At 39.5% G+C, this 18,266-nt stretch overlaps 1 protein-coding gene and 1 long non-coding RNA gene across 3 annotated transcripts; one reads left to right on the top strand and one right to left on the bottom strand.

Annotated features, from left to right (window-relative positions):
• The first annotated feature begins 719 nt into the window (after nucleotides 1–719).
• Nucleotides 720–12,427, top strand: LOC135516386 (receptor-type tyrosine-protein phosphatase eta-like). 2 transcript variants are annotated; one of them, XM_064940659.1, is made up of 12 exons: nucleotides 720–1,064; nucleotides 1,183–1,245; nucleotides 2,058–2,146; nucleotides 2,439–3,048; nucleotides 3,258–3,515; nucleotides 3,744–4,001; nucleotides 4,281–4,407; nucleotides 10,098–10,246; nucleotides 10,581–10,841; nucleotides 11,115–11,384; nucleotides 11,575–11,672; nucleotides 12,074–12,427. In XM_064940659.1, the coding sequence occupies exons 2-12, from the start codon at nucleotides 1,215–1,217 to the stop codon at nucleotides 12,164–12,166; spliced, it is 2,244 nt and encodes a 747-aa protein (XP_064796731.1). In that variant the 5' UTR covers nucleotides 720–1,064; nucleotides 1,183–1,214; the 3' UTR covers nucleotides 12,167–12,427. The 2 variants fall into 2 exon arrangements, with proteins under 2 accessions (XP_064796731.1, XP_064796730.1); XM_064940658.1 differs by having other exon boundaries at nucleotides 720–1,245.
• A 3,209-nt stretch (nucleotides 12,428–15,636) lies between these two features.
• LOC135515383 (uncharacterized) lies at nucleotides 15,637–17,387 on the bottom strand. Its single transcript, XR_010451804.1, has 4 exons — nucleotides 16,806–17,387; nucleotides 16,151–16,250; nucleotides 15,980–16,053; nucleotides 15,637–15,768 (listed from the first exon to the last, which is right to left on the bottom strand). It is a non-coding gene; the product is annotated as an uncharacterized LOC135515383 (long non-coding RNA).
• Nucleotides 17,388–18,266: the final 879 nt, after the last annotated feature.

Below are 18,266 nucleotides of genomic sequence, written 5' to 3' on the forward strand. Positions count from 1 at the left end.
TTTATTCTTCTAATTAGTCCATTATAGTCAGTGCATTAACTTTTCAACTGTGCTCCAAATCGTTTTGAAATCGGAGCATCTGCGACTGCAATTGAACATCACGAGCGAAAATCTACCCTGTCTTGCGACAACGCTGAAATGCGGAACATTGAAGCATATTATTGGTGAAGTTATGTTCAGGATCAAGGGGATTGGATGCATGTTTTAAATAAACACCCCTCAAGATTAGAGTGGAAATGAATGGCGATAGAACCTTTATCGCTGAGTTTAAAACGGTAAAAAAACGTATGTACAATGTTGTCAACAAAATTAGGTTGCTGTTACTCCCGCCCCTATTGCAGAATGCAGCCTTTTGACAGCATATTTAATCCACACTTGCAAAAGTGATTTTGGTGATTGGCATTTAGGCTGTGACAGACCCAGAGTATGTTTTAGCAGGGACGTTTGGTACAGTAACCTGATTTGGAACTATGAAAAATAATTTAGTCAAACAGATTATGAACCCAAAAGTGTACATTTTATTCTAGAGGGTGGACAATAAATAGAAACATAATTTAGTTTCGTGTGTTGGGGCAGATTTGTCATCTTGTCTTCGGGATATTTGCTATATTTAGTCTGATCAGTGGAACAATTGTCATTCTTAACAATGAGCAACAATATAGGGTCATTCCTGTGCTTGTCATCAAGAACACTACTGTTATTCCCCACACGTATTTTATAGTTCCACTTCCCAATGTTGCCAGTGTTATCACATATTTGAAATCTGATGTGACAACTTGTCTTTGTAAATTAATTATATGAGTCATACAAATAAGCATGGGATATTAAATGCTTGAGGAATCAAATATAATTTGACATATTAGGGGGACTCAACTGTTCACGTCAATTTTGTTTTCCAATAATACTCTGAATACTCCAATGACACTCCCTGTGAGTCTTCTCTCTCCATCCTCTCATTCTGAATGCAGTCTGTGTGTCCATATTCAAATGAGAACGAGACGTTGCCTGCACAGGTGTAAAGATCAAATGCTACGGCCGCAGTTGGTTTGTTCTCACTCCTTTTGGTAAGGTTTGGGATATTGATTAACCTCTTCAGTTCATCTTGGATACGTTTAGTGGATTTCAACAGCTGTTTGTCTGATTTAAATGTATTCCTGTGTGAATATCTAAAACGGTAACCAGAACAAAGAAGTCTGAATCATTCCAGTTGAAGGATGGGCAGGATTCAACACCTGATATTATGGGGTGAGCTCAAGTCTTGTGTTTCACAAATGTATTGTTTTTCATGTGTTGATTAAAGGTCTACAGAAAGGTGACCCTTTTTAGGGTCTAAAAAACAAACAATCATTAAGTAAGTTCTACCAACAAGGGAAGCAAAACTAACATGGAAAACAGATCTTGTATTTGGCAGGTTATTAAACCAGAAAGAAAGGCGCAAGAGTGAGAATTGTTTCATTCTTTTTAATAAAAAAATGTTCAAGTGACATTTACAATGGATATTCTGTTTGGAAAAAATATATCCCAAACTTCCTGGACTAGCATTCCCTCATATGCAAACTCATGCAAAAACATCCCATCAAACAAATCTAATGGCACCCAGTTGTAGACATGGAATAACAGTAGTCAGTTTACTTACCTTTTGAATCAATAGTGCTGATTTTGGAACAGTTTTGCCTTCTAGATCACAAGTAACACGATTACATGGGCAGGGGGAACCTGATCCTAGATCAGCACTCCTACACTGAGACACTTGATATGGCCCCTGATCTAGGATCAGGTCCCCCGTGTCCATGTAATTATAATCAATATGATCTAAAAGGCTAAATTAATCCTATATCAGCACTTATATTCTGATATGCATTATGAGTATGGCCCTGAATGATACACAGGTGCTAAAAATCAATCAGTCAAATTTTAACATGACATTTAGCCTTGCATTATAAAGTTTGCTGAATAGGATCATTGATTATCATACTGAAACTGAAAATGACTGTAAGCTGTATATGAATGTTAACTCCAAATCATATTCAGATGTCTTCCTCGTTCCCTCCTCCCAGCTGTGTTGGTGGTGTGTTGTGTAGCTGAGAGACAGTACTTCTTCCAGTCCAACTCCTCCACTTGGGAACAGGCCAGGCTACACTGCCAGGTAGAACACTAAAATATGGAAACATCTTTATTGTCCCCATCTGACACTTTTCCTGGACACACAGACTTCTTATACGCAATGTAAAACAGCAGTGTCCAATGTGTACAGGCTTTTGTCAACCGCAACCTAGCTTTAAAACGCCTGGTTAAACCAGTGATTCGATTGAGGACAATGATTAGATGATGATGTTATCAAATATTATTGCTGGACTGGAAAAGAAGCTGGCACAACATTGTGGCCCTCTTGGACCAGTACTGACCCAATATACCTGATATTATCCTTGTCCTATTAGGTGTGCTACAAGGAGATGGTGAGCCTGACCCCTGAAAACATCCAGCAACTTGCCCAGAACCTGACCTCTTCTTACTGGATCGGTCTCCGCAAAACCATGAACAACGGCTCCTTCCCCTGGTCCCGCTGGTCCAACGGAAACCCCCTCGCCTTCCAGAACTGGTACCCCGGTCGCCCCATACTCTCCAAGCCCAAGAATCCTGTGAACATCTTTAACAACTACTATTCCATCCGCCCCAATTACTGTGGGTGTTGCTGCACCAATAACAGCAACTCTACCAGTGTTCCCCCGGTAACTACTGTTAATAGTAGCTACCATGGTACTGACTTCGGTAACTCTACAGATGACCTTTTCACAGAAAAGGTCACGATGACTGCATCGTCAACGAAGACACCAGCCGTGACAAAGATGACGTCTGTCATGACGGGATCAACGTTCTCTACTGGAGTTACTGGTGGCATCAATGGCACCAATATGACTAGTGGGAACAATGGGACGAATGAAACTGAGACAGACATGTACATTGAGGAGCCTTGCATAGCCATGCTCAGTTTTGGACTTTGGTTCGATAAAATCTGCTCAGAGCTTCTTCCTTATATCTGCTATGAAGGTAGGGGGTGGTTTAAAAAAAATACAAATGTTTCTAATGTACTGTGATGTTCCCTTGAAGTGGACTGAGATGTTGATGTTTGGGGTGCATAACTTACTGATTAACATATTGATGTGTTGTTATTGACTTGCACTCTTTTCCCCCTCTTTCTCTTTCCCCCTCACCCCAACCCACCCCAATCAACAACCGCATCTCACCTGTGTATGTAGACCGTTTCTACGGTAATGCCACCATGAGCAACAAGACACTACACAGCGCGACTCTGAGCTGGACCCGTGGGCCTGGTGACATCAGCGGATACAGGATGGAGGTCAAGTCCACTGACTACAACCTGACCCTAAACCACAGCAGTCTGAACCAGACCTATGACCTTTCTAACCTCACCGCCGGAACCCAGTACAGAGTCCAGGTGTTCCCCATTAAGTGTGGAAGAGACCTCAACCCACAGAACGTCTCCTTCTACACCAGTGAATATGGGGAATACCACTAGTTGCAAATGTTAATGTTGAATAGGGCCACTACAGCTGCTGTTGTTGCTACTGTTCCACTACTTCTAATACTAGTAGTTGTAGAGATCCTAGACAGATATCTATGTGTACCGGTAGATATTTATTATGATATTGCTGTAACAATATGAAGACATCGATATCAATGATGACGATTATGCTAACTACTGATCATGAATTCTCTCTCAGAGCCTGGCGTGATCCAAAAACTCAATGTCACCAATGTCTCAGAAACAAGCATCTTCCTGTCCTGGTTTGCTCCTGAGGGCAACAGTGACTTGTACAACATTCAGGTGAGGGGTGAACCCGACCTGAAAATGACCACACGCACAGAGAGCGCCCTGGTCAAAGGCCTGATACCAGGAGGGTTCTACACGTTTGAGGTCAATGCCGAGGTGGAGGACAAGTCCATCGAGGGAGATCGGATGGATATCCCCTCCTACACCAGTGAGTCAGAGCACTGTTGTTGTTTTTCCTATGCAAATGTTTAATTGTTTTCCTAGAGGAACGTTTCCATAGGGGAAACTGTAAATAATAAGACATTCTGTTTCAAATTCCATTTTAATTTCCTTCCATTGAGAAAGTTAATGTAATTTGATTTGAAAAGGTCCGTTTTATACATTTATATTTGCAGTTAAGAATTTGTTCTTAACTGACTTGCCTAGTTAAATAAAATAAAAATGTTCAGTGCAGCTCACACACATTGATCTCTCCTTTCCCCTTCAGAACCAGGAATGGTGTCAAACTTAACGGCGTCTGCTCTTACTAATGAAAGTGTCAAATTCCAATGGCAACAGCCGACAGGTAACACCTCTGGGTACAGAGTGCACGCCTGGAGAGAAGAAAAAAACGGGTATGTAAGCTGCTATAGAAACGTTATCAAGTATGTAGGCTGCTATAGAAACGTTACCAAGTATGTAGGCTACTATAGAACATTACCACGCATGTTGTTTACTATTGACATGTTATCAAGTATGTAGGCTGGAACTCAGGACTCCCTTGAAAACAGTGGCAATTGTGACTGGGTGCAGTATCCTGGCTAACTAAATAAAATGAATGATTGAGGAGACTATAGAAACTGTATCCAGTATTTTTGGCCGCTATAGAACGTTAACAAGTCGTAGCTAAAAACAATCGTCAAATAAAATGATTGGTCACATGCACATGGTTAGCAGATGTTATTGCAAGTGTCGCAAAATGCTTCTAGTGCTTCTAGTTCCGACAGTGCAGCAATAAATAACATGCCATCTAAAGATTCCACAACAACTACCTAATACACACAATTCTAAGTAAAGGAATAGAATAAGAATACGTACAGAAACTCAGCAAAAAAAGAAACGTCGACTGCGTTTTATTTTCAGCAAACTTCACATGTAAATATTTGTATGAACATAACAATATTCAACAACTGAGAGATAAGCTAAACAAGTTCCACAGACAGTGTGAAAGATTAGTGGAATCTGAGTAGCTGGACAGGTAGGATGACTGACGGTGAAGGTGGTCAGGTGACAGAGGAATGGGTGAGACTGAGGCAGGAATTCCTTTAACCATAAAGTGGTATATTTACTGGGTAGTGTGGATTCATGGATGCACAGAACTTCTGGATTAGACAGAGTTATGGAAGAGAAATCCGCTAGATCAGGCCATGGAGGTTTCCTCCTTTTATGGAGTTGAGATCTGTCGGACATTTCCACCTGACGTAATTAAAGCGCCCCTAGCCCAGCTGAGCAAGTGGCCATGAATTAAATGATTCTTCCACCAACTCCATGGGCCTTTTCTACAATGTGACTAACAGAAATGGAATAATGTGTCCCTGAAGAAGGGGGGGTCAAAATCAAAAGTAACAGATTTGCCAGTTCTTGCTGTGAGATGTTACCCCACTCTTCCACCAAGGCACCTGCAAGTTCTCGGACATTTCTGGGGGGAATGGCCCTAGCCCTCACCCTCCAATCCAACAGGTCCCAGATGTGCTCAATGGGATTGAGATCCGGGGCTCTTCGCTGACCTTGGCAGAACACTGACATTCCTGTCATGCAGGAAATCACGCACAGAACGAGCAGTGTGGCTGATGGCATTGTCATACTGGAGTGTCATGTCAGGATGAGCCTGCAGGAAGGGTACCACATGAGGGAGGAGGAAGTCTTCCCTGTAACGCACAGCAACAAGCTCAGTCCATTGAGCACGTTAACGCGCACAACAAGCTCAGTCCAATGATGCTGTGACACATCGCCCCAGACCATAATGGACCTGCCACCTCCAAAATCAATCCCGCTCCAGAGTACAGGCCTTGGTGTAACGCTCATTCCTTCGACGATAAATGCGAATCTGACCCATCACCCCTGGTGAGACAAAACCGCAACTTGTCAGTGAAGAGCACATTTTGCCAGTTCTGTCTGGTCCAGTGACGGTGGGTTTGTGCCCATAGGCGACGTTGTTGCTGGTGATGTCTGATGAGGACCTGCCTAACAACCGGCCTACAAGACCTGAGTCCAGTCTCTCTCAGCCTATTGCGGACAGTCTGAGCACTGATGGAGGGATAGTGCGTTCTTGATGTAACTCTGGCAGTTGTTGTTGCCATCCTGTACCTGTCCCGCAGGTGTGATGATCGGATGTACCGATCCTGTGCAGGTGTTGTTGCCATCCTGTCTCCCTGTAGCTCTGTCTTAGGCATCTCACAGTACGAATATTGAAATTTATTGCCCTGGCCACATCTCCAGTCCTCATGCCTCCTTGCAGTATGCCTAAGGCACATTCACACAGATAAGCAGGGACCCTGGACATCTTTCTTTTGGTGTTTTTCAGAGTCAGTAGAAAGGCCTCTTTAGTGTCCTAAGTTTTCATAACTGTGACCTTAATTGTCTGTCTGTAAGCTGTTAGTGTCTTAACGACAGTTCCCCAGGTGCATGTTCATTAATGCGTGTAGGGGGCAGTATTTTCATTTTTGGCTAAAATACGTACCCATTTAAAACTGCCTATTTCTCAGCCCCAGAAACTAGAATATGCATATATTGTCAGATTAGGATAGAAAACACTCTAAAGTTTCCAAAACTGCAAAAAAAATATTGTCTGTGAGCATAACAGAACTGATATTGCGGGCGAAAACCTGAGGAAAATCCAATCAGGAAGTGTCTCTTATTTTGAAACCTCTCTGTTCCTATGCATGCCTATCCTCCATTTAAAGGGATATCAACCAGATTCTTTTTTCTGTGGCTTCTCCAAGGTGTCAACAGTCTAGACATAGATTCAGGCTTTTATTTAAAAAAATGAGCGTGAAAGATCACATTGCGTAAGTGGATAGGTGGGGGCTCTCAGAGTGAGTTTTGCCCTACAGAGTAAAGCAGCCATTGTTTCTCCCGGTGTTATTGAAAAATCTACACACCCGGTTGATATATTATCGAATATATATTTTAAAAACAACCTGAGGATTGATTATAAAAAAACGTTTGACATGTTTCTGTGGACATTACGGATATTATTTGGAATATACGTCTGCGTTGTCGTGACCGCTCTTTCCTCTGGATTTCTGAACATAACGCGACAAAAAAACGGAGGTATTTTGGGTATAAAAATCATCTTTATGGAACAAAAGGAACATTTGTTGTAACTGGGAGTCTCGTGAGTGAAAACATCCGAAGATCAAAGGTAAACGATTAATTTGATTGCTTTTCTGATTTGTGACCTAGATACTTAATGCTTAGTGTACATAATGTTATGTCACGCTATCGATAAACTTACACACGCTTGGATTGCTTTTGCTGTAAAGCATAATTTCAAAATCTGAGACTACATGTGGATTAACAAAAGGTTAAGCTGTGTTTTGCAATATTGCACTTGTGATTTCATGAATATGAATATTTTCTAGTAATATTATTTGACTGTGGCGCTATGCTATTCAGAAAATGATCCCGCTAACGGGATGGGTAGTGTCAAGAAGTTCATTAATTGTTTATGATTCATTGAACAAGCATGGGAAACAGAGTTTAAACCCTTTACAATGAAGATCTGTGAAGTTATTTGGATTTTTACAAATTATCTTTGAAAGACAGGGTCTTGGAAAAGGGGACCTTTCATTTTTTGCTGAGTACAGAAATAAATTGATGAGCAATGACAGAGCGGCATAGGCAAGATTCAATAGATGGTATAAAATAGTGTGTGTGTATATGTGTGTGTGTATGGATATACAGTGCCTTGCGAAAGTATTCGGCCCCCTTGAACTTTGCGACCTTTTGCCACATTTCAGGTTTCAAACATAAAGATATAAAACTGTATTTTTTGTGAAGAATCAACAACAAGTGGGACACAATCATGAAGTGGAACGACATTTATTGGATATTTGAAACTTTTTTAACAAATCAAAAACTGAAATTGGGCGTGGAAAATTATTCAGCCCCCTTAAGTTTATACTTTGTAGCGCCACCTTTTGCTGCGATTACAGCTGTAAGTCGCTTGGGGTATGTCTCTATCAGTTTTGCACATCGAGAGACAAATATTTTTCCATTCCTCCTTGCAAAACAGCTCGAGCTCAGTGAGGTTGGATGGAGAGCATTTGTGAACAGCAGTTTTCAGTTCTTTCCACAGATTCTTGATTGGATTCAGGTCTGGACTTTGACTTGGCCATTCTAACACCTGGATATGTTTATTTTTGAACCATTCCATTGTAGATTTTGCTTTATGTTTTGGATCATTGTCTTGTTGGAAGACAAATCTCCGTCCCAGTCTCAGGTCTTTTGCAGACTCCATCAGGTTTTCTTCCAGAATGGTCCTGTATTTGGCTCCATCCATCTTCCCATCAATTTTAACCATCTTCCCTGTCCCTGCTGAAGAAAAGCAGGCCCAAACCATGATGCTGCCACCACCATGTTTGACAGTGGGTATGGAAGGGTGATGAGCTGTGTTGCTTTTACGCCAAACATAACGTTTTGCATTGTTGCCAAAAAGTTCAATTTTGGTTTCATCTGACCAGAGCACCTTCTTCCACATGTTTGGTGTGTCTCCCAGGTGGCTTGTGGCAAACTTTAAACAACACTTTTTATGGATATCTTTAAGAAATGGCTTTCTTCTTGCCACTCTTCCATAAAGGCCAGATTTGTGCAATATGACTGTTTGTTGTCCTATGGACAGTCTCCCACCTCAGCTGTAGATCTCTGCAGTTCATCCAGAGTGATCATGGGCCTCTTGGCTGCATCTCTGATCAGTCTTCTCCTTGTATGAGCTGAAAGTTTAGAGGGACGGCCAGGTCTTGGTAGATTTGCAGTGGTCTGATACTCCTTCCATTTCAATATTATTGCTTGCACAGTGCTCCTTGGGATGTTTAAAGCTTGGGAAATCTTTTTGTATCCAAATCCGGCTTTAAACTTCTTCACAACAGTATCTCGGACCTGCCTGGTGTGTTCCTTGTTCTTCATGATGCTCTCTGCGGTTTTAACGGACCTCTGAGACTATCACAGTGCAGGTGCATTTATACGGAGACTTGATTACACACAGGTGGATTGTATTTATCATCATTAGTCATTTAGGTCAACATTGGATCATTCAGAGATCCTCACTGAACTTCTGGAGAGAGTTTGCTGCACTGGAAGTAAAGGGGCTGAATAATTTTGCACGCCCAATTTTTCAGTTTTTGATTTGTTAAAAAAGTTTGAAATATCCAATAAATGTCGTTCCACTTCATGATTGTGTCCCACTTGTTGTTGATTCTTCACAAAAAAATACAGTTTTATATCTTTATGTTTGAAGCCTGAAATGTGGCAAAAGGTCGCAAAGTTCAAGGGGGCCGAATACTTTCGCAAGGCACTGTGCGTATATATATAATATAAATATATAATATAAATGTATATTATTTAATATAAATATATATAATATAAATGTATATATTATAAATATATAATATATAAAATATGTTATATATTATAAATATATATTATATATTATAAATATATATTATATATATATAAATATATATTATATATATATAAATATATATTATAAATATATATTATAAATATAATACATATTTATATAATATATGTATACATATAATATATAATACATATTTATATAATATATATATATATATATATAATATATATATATATATATATATATATATATATATATATATATATATATATATATGATGCGTAATGCAAGATATGTAAACATTAAAGTGACTAGTGATCCATTTATTAAAGTGGCTAAAGATTTAAGTCTGTATGTAGGCAGCAGCCTCTGATTTAGTTATGGCTGTTTAACAGTCTGATGGCCTTGAGATTGAAAAACAGCTTCTGTCTCTCGGTCCCAGCTTTGCCATTTGACTTTCTACTGCTAATTCTTTCATAAATAAACAGACCCAACTGTTGCGTCATGGGAACAGTCAGAACATGCATGTAAAAATGGCATGCAAATTCACATAGAAATGTAATGTATAGAACACACTCCATTTACCCTGCTTTATGGAACAGAGAACAGACTCTGAACTACAGTGTATGACAAGGACGCATGTGAACAGGATTGACACATGGCCATTGTTTATTTTGAGTATAGAACGTTTGAAATATTCTGGAAGACTCTGACAGACACGTATCTGACGGTGGGGAACCAGTCGCCAGGTGCCAAGATCTGGCTGAGCGTAGTGGCACTGGTGCCCGACAGATCGGTTGAGGGAGAACCCATCAAAGCAATTGGCCTCACCAGTGAGTATGGACAGATGATAATGGTGTAAGGTGAAATTACCCCTGGACACACTGATCGGTGGTCAGTTTTGCATTTCCCCCACTAATGGTTAAGGTTGGGGAGGCGAACCGGAGTGACGATAATGAGGCATTAGTTCATTGAGAGGGTGGTTGATTGGGAAGTTGATTGGTAAGGTGGATAGTATTTTTGTGAATGGTGTATAATAACTGAATATTATTATAGCAATAGCCTAATCATTTCACACTACCATTATTATTCTCAATTTGACACTTTTATATCTTTCTCTTGTCTCACATTCATCCTTCTCTCCCTCTTTCCCTTTCTCCCCCATAGCTCCAGGTGAAGTTACAAACTTATGGCTGAACATTACTGAGGACACCATCATTGTGTCCTGGACACCTCCTCAGGGAAACTACGAGACATTCAGTGTTCAGCTCAAGCTAAACGCTTCTAACAAGGAAGTGGAAACAAAGAATACAACTGACAGTCAACTCTCATTCACCAACCTAAAGGCAGGAGCTGCATATTTAGTGACAGTCACCACTCTGAATGGGTATCTCAAGAGTTACCCAATTTCCACTGCAGATTTCACTCGTGAGTTACTAGTTAATCTTTCTCTCTTTGAATAGATGAACACATTCCATCAATATTGATACATAGCAGTAGTATAAAAATACAAGAAAGACATTTTGACTTTTTATTGTTGACATCTAGTCAATATTATTCTTACAATGTACAGTGTCAAAGGGCAACAGCTGATGTGAATTTCAAAAGCTTTTGAGAGGTTTTGCACTTTGAAATGTATGATTTTCCCTTCTAATTTGAAGTCACTCCTCTCTATCGTTCTTCCCTGTCTCCTTCCCTTAGTTCCTCTCCCACCGCAATCAGCCCAAATCGATTTCTTCAATAAGAGTCATGTCACCCTCTCATGGAAAGCCCCCGTGGCTTCCCAAGGTGTACAAATAATGTACCTGGTGAAATACATAACTGAATTCTGGAATGATACGCAGACGTACGAGACACACAAAACCAACTATACATTTCATGAGTTGCATGCTGGGACCAATTACACCTTCGAAGTACGAGTGAAGGCGGGAACCCAGGAAAGCCAGCCCGTCCAAACATCACAGACCACAAGTAAATTACTCACCACATCAGACATATTTACGTGTGGTTGAAATATCTTGCTTACATATCTAATAATGATCGGTGACAATGTTTGTTGTGGGTGACCTTTCTTCATCACTCCCTTACATTACATCTTTACTCACATGGATCTCTCTCTCTCGCTCTCTCTTTCCCTTCTCTTCCCCCCTCTCTCTGCCAGGTGCTACGGTGAGAGTTCGAACTATGACTCTGGCGTGTTCCTCCAGCGAACCTTCCATCTGTGAGGATAGCGGCAAACGGACAGAGGTCCTGCAAAATGTGAGGTCATCACAACATCCTCCAATCACAGTACAGTCATCACCAGATCCTCCAATCACGTTACATTCATCAACACATCTTCCAATTACGTTACATTCATCACCACATCCTCCAATCACATGACATGTATAGTGTAGTCATTTTTAGCAGCTGCTCCTATCCAGAGCCACATACAATGAATTGGTAAAACAACCACATAGCAGGATAATTGCAAGAAAAATATTTTTGTAAAAATCTGCAATGAGCAACAGTAGTTAGAATATAGAGAGAAATACGTACAGTTCAGTGTCAGATGTTTTCCTCCATCACATACCAAATAAATCAAAAGGAATATGTCTTACACGTTGAATACAAAACAAGTTTTTGTTCTGTATTTTTATGTCTGTACTTTTTTGTTACAGTTGATTAGCCATTTCCGCAAGTGGTTCAGCAAGATGGAAAATGAAACTTCGGTTGATAAGGTGTTCTGGGAACTGGAGTGGCGAGGGGCATAATTACACACACACACACACACACACCACATACCATCTATTCAATATAATTTCTTAGTCAAGATGAAGATGAATTGTATTTTGATAATAAAAAAATTCTAACAATAGATAAATGAAGAGTTGGATGTGTGCCAAGAATGTATGTGTTTTGAATTTCTTGTCTATCCTTGTTTTGCTTGTTTTCAGGATGTGATGTATGTTTTACAAATGCATTTTAGTAAAGTATTTTCTCTGACCAAATTACTGAATAAAAGGCTGACTGTCTTGGTGTGCATTATATACAGTATATATATATATTTTTTCTTACTAGTGTTTTCGTTAAATCTAGGTTTTTGCATCTTGATCAAGAAGGCACCTGATGTTAAGGACGAATATGTGTTGGAAGTTGGTTATTCAATTCAACATCTTTGCTGGATGTTGAACCCCCAGCAAGCATGTGACATAATAGTTTTTTAAATGTTCTTTTTTTAAAAATTGGTTGGCCATGTTAGGCGGGGCAGTGGATTACTTTTGTATGGTTGCTCAATGTTGAAAATTAAATTGTATCCACTCAGATCCATTGATGTCCTTCCTATAGGTAGTTGTTGTAGTTGTTCATTACTATAGCTGTCTATTAATAGAGCTTTGTATCTATTGTGATGGACAGCTATAGTAAAACGGCTGTAGTGTGAGGTAGAACCTTCAGAATAATCTGGCCTGTGGCTTGCTGACACCTCCTGTTTGAGAGACAAGGCAACCTCCAGAGTATTTGACATAATGCGCGCTGATGGGAATAGTCTAAAACCAGAATCGAAAAAGGAAGAAATGTGATAAACGTGATACAGCCTCTTCTCTGCTATTATGTTTGTGTATCACATCAGGCCGTGATTGGGAGTCGACTGTAAGAAGGAAGAGGTTGGAACGGCTAAGCATAGGGTCCAGTCAGAAACATAGGTTGACCCCCTACTAGATAGTAGACACTTTTGGCAAATACTTATGTCAAAGAAAATGCTTTAAAAACAATTGTTTTTGCATAACCTAATTTGTTGAACAGGGTTGTTCAAAAGGTACTAAACACTGGTGCACATATCTGTGTCTGTCCCATTTCATAGAGGACGAGAATAGGAGAGGACACAAAAAAAAGTTGGGAGGATAGCAAAGGAGAAGAGGGCAAGGGACAGGTAATCCTTCACACTGTGTCACAGGTTGTGCTGTCTGGTTGTCTGCTTTCCAACAGACACAGAGAGACAAATTCACCTTTCATCAGCACAATTCTCCAAAACACAAGGCTAAATATACACCAACGTTGCTTACCAAGATGACATTGAATGTTCCAGTTTTGATTTAAATCGGCTAAACAATCTATAGTAATCTAAAATTGACGTTTAACAATGATCGACAACCAACTTGACAGAATTTGAAGAATTTTCAAATGAATAATGTGCTAATATTGTACAATCCAGGTGTGCAAAGCTCTTAGAGACTTACCCAGAAAGACTCACAGCTGTAATCGATGCCAAAGTAATTCTAACATGTATTGACTCAGGGGTTGTGAATACTTTTGTTAATGAGATATTTCTGTAATTCATAAAAATAAAAATGGGTGAGAAACTCTATTTAATCCATTTTGAATTCAGGCTCTAGCAAAATGTGGAATAAGTGAAGGTGTATGTGTTTTATTTGTTCAATTGTTTTTTAAAACAAATTTCCTTCCACTTAGATGATTAAAAAAAATGTAATCCCACCTTGTAACACAACAAAATGTGGAAGAATTCAAGGGTTGTGAACTCATTCTGAAGGCAATGTACAATGCAATCAATCTATCTCGGCTGAGTTAGTTGGCTATTATGATCTATTGACTCAATGTCAAAGTACATTGTCAATATACAATTGAAGTCGGAAGTTTACATACACCTTCGCCAAATACATTTAAACTCAGTTTTTCACAATTCCTGACATTTAATCCTAGTAAAGATTCCTTGTCTTAAATCAGGTAGGATCACCACTTTATTTTAAAAATGTGAAATGTCAGAATAATAGTAGAGAGAATTGATTTATTTCAGCTTTTATTTCTTTCATCAAATTCCCAGTGGGTCAGAAGTTTACATACACCCAATTAGTATTTGGTAGCAATGCCTTGAGATTGTTTAACTTGGATTAAACTGTTTAGCCTTCCACAAGCGTCCCACAATAAGTTGGGTGAATAGACACACATTGCACACCCTTTAGTTTGTCCATTTTCATCTCACATGGTGTTACATGAATTTCACTGGTCACCCCCACCTCCATTTTCATCTCACATGGTTTTACATACATTTTTCAAAATGTAAAATGTCAATAGCTCATTGGTCATGTGACCTAATGTCCGCTGACATTAGTTTCAAATTTGCAGTAGCTCCTTGGTCATGTCAATTACACACCTCAGAAGCGTGCAGTGGATATACACCCATATTGTATAACCTCTTGTCATGTATCTTCTATATTGTTGTACATTAATATTAGTTTGACAATTAAGGGGTTCAGTCCAGTGTTCTGTTTACCCTTTTCTTTAATATTTATCTATAATAATTGGTAGTTCTAAGTACTTATTTCCCCTGTTTTTTGTTTTTTTCCCCCACGGTATTTAACAGTGGTACACAATAGGAGAGAAACACATAATATCTCCTTTCGTCGTTAATATCAACCATAAAGGAAAAGGGCAAAGTACGAGAGTCATGTTATTAACTGTCCAAAGCAGGGATGGAGAGGAAGCTAGTGAGGTAGACTGGTCAATACATATACTGAACAGGGATGGAGAGGAAGCTAGTGAGGTAGACTGGTCAATACATATACTGAACAGGGATGGAGAGGGAGCTAGTGAGGTAGACTGGTCAATACATATACTGAACAGGGATGGAGAGGGAGCTAGTGAGGTAGACTGGTCAATACATATACTGAACAGGGATGGAGAGGGAGCTAGTGAGGTAGACTGGTCAATACATATACTGAACAGGGATGGAGAGGGAGCTAGTGAGGTAGACTGGTCAATACATATACTGAACAGGGATGGAGAGGGAGCTAGTGAGGTAGACTGGTCAATACATATACTGAACAGGGATGGAGAGGGAGCTAGTGAGGTAGAGGTAGACTGGTCAATACATATACTGAACAGGGATGGAGAGGGAGCTAGTGAGGTAGACTGGTCAATACATATACTGAACAGGGATGGAGAGGGAGCTAGTGAGATAGACTGGTCAATACATATACTGAACAGGGATGGAGAGGGAGCTAGTGAGGTAGACTGGTCAATACATATACTGAACAGGGATGGAGAGGGAGCTAGTGAGGTAGACTGGTCAATACATATACTGAACATGTAACCACAGTAATGGTGGCCAGTAAATCAATTCATAAAAATGTAATATTGACAAATTAAACAGAAATTGTAGACCTTTAATCTTTTCCAACATGTCAACAGACACTTAACTTCAATTAAGTATGAAACATTTCACAGTGTTAACTTTCTCTTTATCCCTGGTTGATGTACATTTCAGAGCCTCTTCAGTGTGGATGGGGTATAGCATACATTTTCAACAACAAAGACTGCACTTCTAGTTTGTGTTCTTGACTCTGTTGAACTCTTTTGTCTTCATTCCGAGGCACAGCACATGGAACCACCGTTGGCAGGCAAAACATTCAATCAAAACAAAACAAAGTGTAACACATTATAAATAATATCACATATCAATGCAATATGACGAATGACGAATTAGCCATCCATTGTGTTATATCATAAATTGTCTTAAATGCCATCACTGTTGTCAAGAGATTATAAACATGTTAAATAAAGTTACTAACCCAGTCAGTCTTTGGGCCACATCCAGGTTCTTCATCAGTGTCACACATGAAGCAGTTGTTGGCTTTGTTGAACTCTGAAATCATAGGCATGAACTGAACATATGGTTGTCCCACACAACTACATAAAAATAAAGAATTGACATTTACTTTGAATTAAATGTCATTACATACCAGACATTTTTAGTATATCCTCAGCCATTTTTTTCCGCAGTTGCTCCACATCAATTTGGGAGGGGATGTTGGGGAAGTTCTGTGCAACTTCCTTGGCTATCTACACCAAAAAATAAAATAGAGTTTTTGACCTAATTGTCACATAATAGCTAACCATTGTCATGTCTTTGGCTATGCCGGATAAGTGATATGACATGGTATTCTATAAAATAATTTCACTGTAATTAATATTACCTTATTAAACTAATCATGTAAATGTAAATAACTTGAAAGTCGGGGCACCACGAAATACTGTTTATAGAGCTGTTATCTTCCGAATAAACTCTTAAAGTCCTGGTAGTCTTTTACATCAGTAGCAGTCAATTATTAATCGTCACCTTATTCAGTCTCATCTGAAAGTTGTAAATCTTCACAAACTCTGGCTAACATGTTGAATCAGCAATACAAAATTTGGTTTAATTATTTATTTACTAAATAATCACACGGACGGAACAGATATGACGGCTGGTTACACAAATAAAGGGTTTTGGGTTTTGAATATAAGAGCGGGAAGACTGAGTAACAAAGGGAGAAGCTATGCTATCGTAAATAGAGAATCTTATGCATTCTAAATAACTACCCATTTGGAGAAAAAAAAAATGCAAGGAATATTTACTCTGAGCTGCGGCTTCAATAGGTTGGTCATAGATGGAAGGCCGTGTTGCTCAACAGAGATCTTCCTTGTCCTCTGGAGAATGTCTCTGGTGGTAAATTGGATACATTATAGTATCGTTGTTGTGTGTTAGACTGGATACGTTGTCCGTCCTTTCCTAGTTCAGGATAAATATAACAATGAGTCACCGATTGTATACTATGTATTTTTTATTAGCTAAGTAATAAATGGCAAATGCAACTTTCGTATATACGGGCTCACTGTAATACCACGCAGGGCAGAACAGAGAACTGACAAGACGTATGTAAAACAGTATTCTTTATACTGTGATAGACATAGTTCCAACACGTCTGTTGGCCTATCACAGTAGAGACTGGGCGTGGTTTAAACTTGCCCAGCCTATTGCAGGCGCTCAGGCGGGTCCACACCTCTTGGTGCTTCTTGGAGTTCTCCCTCCTCGATGTATAGATCCTTACTGTTCTGGTATCGCAGCCTAGTTAGAACAGTTGCTCAGTTCCTGCTATTGTGCTGTTCAGTATTTTTCCATCTCAGTTAAACCTCGTGATGACCACCCCTCCCTATCACAACTTTGTAAGATACAGCAGGTCACACCATGTGCTCAATATTGTTACATACAAACACAAGGACAAAGCATCTGCTGGGCTGTTATCTACAGTTTTGCAACATCCAGGTCACACCATGTTACTCAGTTCTTGTCACACACAAACAGGCAAGTAGCAAGCAGTTGTTTAATCTCATAATGATGCTCCAGTGCACAAATGCAGACACCTCACACAACCAACATCAGATGATATTTAATCATATATATACTAATGGCTATAATGTAAAACACAGGATCCAACATAAGCTCATGCTATATTCTGGCTGGTATAGTCGAAATTCATTCTTTCGGCGTGTTGATCGTCATCTTCACATTGAAATTCAATTCTAATTTCGTTAGGTTCTTGTCGTTCAACCAGAGCTCACACTGAGATTGGCTTAGTTCTGTAGGTGATCTTGCCCTTTTAACGCAGGGGTGATCTTGCCCTTTTAACGCAGGGGCCGCAAGTCCTCACGTCCTTGGAACAGAATATTGAATTTCCGTCAACGGGTTTATATAGTGGTGAAGAGAAGGGCGTGTTTCATAGTTTACAACCGATGTCTGTTCACTTGGACCTCTGAGTGAGCAGAGTTTACTCTATGACAAACCAATTCTCTCATTTTAGAAGCTAAAATTACATTTAAACATTTAAATTGCACAACAATTCCATGTGAATCTGATAACTAGAATGTGTAGACTTTCCAAGATACAGTTTATGGCATACCATCATTAGTAGTAATGTCTCAGACAACAACTGATCTGACATAATATTCATTAAGTACCAATGCATGTTTTCAACTGGTTGGATTACCGAAATATGGTTCCATTTCCCACCTTTTGATGTTACCAGACTCTATGTTAAC

This window comes from Oncorhynchus masou, chromosome 27 (genome assembly GCF_036934945.1).
Source record: "Oncorhynchus masou masou isolate Uvic2021 chromosome 27, UVic_Omas_1.1, whole genome shotgun sequence".
Taxonomy (NCBI): domain Eukaryota; kingdom Metazoa; phylum Chordata; class Actinopteri; order Salmoniformes; family Salmonidae; genus Oncorhynchus; species Oncorhynchus masou.

Coding starts and splice junctions, on each gene's coding strand:
- LOC135516386 (XM_064940658.1), top strand. CDS start 1,215: ATGGGCAGGATTCAACACCTGATATTATGGG. Junction 1,246..2,057: donor TCAACACCTGATATTATGGG/GTGAGCTCAAGT, acceptor CCCTCCTCCCAG/CTGTGTTGGTGGTGTGTTGT. Junction 2,147..2,438: donor AGGCCAGGCTACACTGCCAG/GTAGAACACTAA, acceptor TTGTCCTATTAG/GTGTGCTACAAGGAGATGGT.